Below are 2,435 nucleotides of genomic sequence, written 5' to 3'. Positions count from 1 at the left end.
AGCAAGCCACCAGGTTCAGGACTCAAACCACAGTCGGCCATGTGGGAATCCAGTGCCTTTAACCACCCCGCCACCTGCCGGCCCCCCCAGTGTGTTTTTTAAGCCACCATGTCTAGGACTCAAACCACATGGTCGGCCATGTGAGATCTGACTCTCTTACCACTGGCTATGGGGCCAGCGTGACCTTAAAGGATTTTTTAAGAATTATTTTATTTATTATTAATTTTTTATTTTTCAGGTTTTCGACTACTTGGGAGTCCAGCGACATAGCCATTACGCTAACTGCTGGTCCCTTTTCCAGTTTGACCAGACTGGAGGGTTGGAGGTAGATGGGTGGGAGTGAAAAAGCAAACTACTAGGTCCAGGACTTGAACCATTGGCCATGTGGGAGTCCAGCACCTTTAACCACCGTGCCACTGCTGGCCCCCATGGCCTTGAATTTTTAATGTGTACATTTTTCTGTATGCAGCAGTAAGGTTTTTAAGCAGGCGAGGGGAGAGTACACGACAGCATGGAGTCTGTATTCCAGAACAGTAACTCTGGTGCACACAGGAGAGCAGATAGGACAGCAAGGAGCTAAGAGGCAGGTCTAAGTTCTGAGCAGCTTCAAGAGTAGAGATCAGAGGTGCTGCTGTGACATGGACCTGGGTCCACACAGTGGCGTGGCCCTTAAAAATTCTTGGTTCCTGGGGCCAGTAGATGGAGCAGTGCTTAAGGCATTGGACTTCCACATGGCCAGTTGTGGTTTGAGTCCTGGACCTGGTGGCTTGCTTTCTCACTTTCTCTCTCTCTCTCTGTTGAACACACATGCCCTATAGCAAATTTAAATACAATACTAATAATAAATCAAATTAAATAAATTAAAAATAAAATTATTGGTTATTAACTAGAAGTTTCAAACTTGACTTTTTTTTTTCTTTTTTTTTTTTTTAGAATTATTTAACTTTAGGACCAGCAGATGGGATAGTGGTTACATCGCTGGACTCCCACATAGTCGACCGCGGTTCAAGTCCTGGACATGGTGTCTTAAACTCACACCGGGCACGTGTGCGTGCATGCCCAAGATCCCAAGAAGAGAATGGAGGAGAAGGGATTGCGGTGTGGTCATTCCCCCTAGGGGGTGATTTCTCGTTTTCTGTCTCTCTCTCTCTTTCTGGAGAGAGCACACACCCCATAGCAAAAAACTCTCAAAAAAAAAAAGATTTTATTCAACTTTATTTATTTATTTTAATTTGACCAGAGAAGAACAGAGCAAGCGAGAGAGAGAGAGAAAGTGAGAAAGCAAGCTGCCAGGTCCGGGACTTGAGCCACAGTTGACCATGTGGGAGTTCAGTGCCCTTAAACACCACGCCACCTACGGCTCCCAAATTTGAAATATTAATATTTTTTTAACACATGTTACAAGTTTAATCCTAAAAGCACAACGAGGATCCCATCAAAGAGTACATGGGGCCTCTTCTCACCCGGATGTGTTGGTGCTCAGCCGAGGTTTCTGTCCCACACCCAAATATCAGAACCATTAGCCATCAAGGTCGATGTCTTGAGCACAATATTCTGGTCTTGGCGATGCTTGCGTTTTCCCTTTAAGTAACCTCAGATTTTGCTTGTCAGTTTCCTAGAGGAAGTTCTGGCCTCTGGATTGCACAGCCGGAGCAGGGAGAGTACCCAAGCCACGTCGAGGTCGGTGAGCAGGAGATGAGCTGGTGTCTGCGAGGTGGGAGAAGGCACAGCTCCCATTCCAGCCCCGCCACCGGCTCTGCCCTGACCGGAGCCACCGGAGAGGAGCTCTGGGTTTTGGGGGGATGTTCTAACTCCTCTCCGGGGCGCCCTCTGACAACTGGACTGTTGGCACAGGGACTCCTAGAGAGGAGCAGAGGGTAAGTGTGAGCCCCACCACCCTCCTTGTGGTTTCTTTATCCAAATACTCTCTGTGTATCTGATAGCACAGTCACTCTGTTCCTGATGAATTTTGTTGGGGTCCCCCTTGGGAACAAGGTTCGCAGCACCTAGAGGGCTTTAAAAAGCAGTCCTGTGATGTACCCGCTGTGCTCCATTTCTGCCCTCTCCCTTGTCCCTTTCTCATTAACTACATTCCTGCACAATTCATTTCTGAAAACTCGCCGTGTCTCTTTAGAGAGCCATCCAAAAATTGTTAGCCCCTGCATTGCAATATTCTGTGGCACTGAGAATTCATATATGACTAAAATAAAAAATTCATTTTGTGAAAAGGTATTAGTGATTTGGTTTTATTTCTTTGGGATTCATTAATGGAAATTCATGAGATGAGACACTAGATACAAGGAAGGAGTTGCGTGTACCTGAAGGATATTAAAAGTATGTCAAGCAAATAATAAATTCCAGTGTCAATTTCCTCTCTCTTGAAAACAGTAGAAAGTGATAGTACCATTAATGCCAGGAAATTAAGGCATCCTCAA

General features: G+C 45.8%; 1 protein-coding gene across 1 annotated transcript in view; it reads left to right on the top strand.

Moving 5' to 3' along the window:
- The window catches only part of VPS45 (vacuolar protein sorting 45 homolog), an 86,603-nt gene extending 84,371 nt beyond the window's left edge, over nucleotides 1-2,232 (top strand). Inside the window, exon 15 of the mRNA XM_006168488.3 lies at nucleotides 1,612-2,232. Within this exon, the coding sequence (XP_006168550.1) occupies nucleotides 1,612-1,699 (88 nt within the window). The 3' untranslated portion in view covers nucleotides 1,700-2,232. The remainder of the gene's footprint in view (nucleotides 1-1,611) is intronic.
- The last annotated feature ends 203 nt before the right edge of the window (nucleotides 2,233-2,435 follow it).

The sequence above is a fragment of the Tupaia chinensis genome, unplaced genomic scaffold (genome assembly GCF_000334495.1).
Source record: "Tupaia chinensis unplaced genomic scaffold, TupChi_1.0 Scaffold145814_1, whole genome shotgun sequence".
Lineage (NCBI taxonomy): Eukaryota > Metazoa > Chordata > Mammalia > Scandentia > Tupaiidae > Tupaia > Tupaia belangeri.
This window is presented reverse-complemented; position numbering and strand designations above follow the sequence as displayed.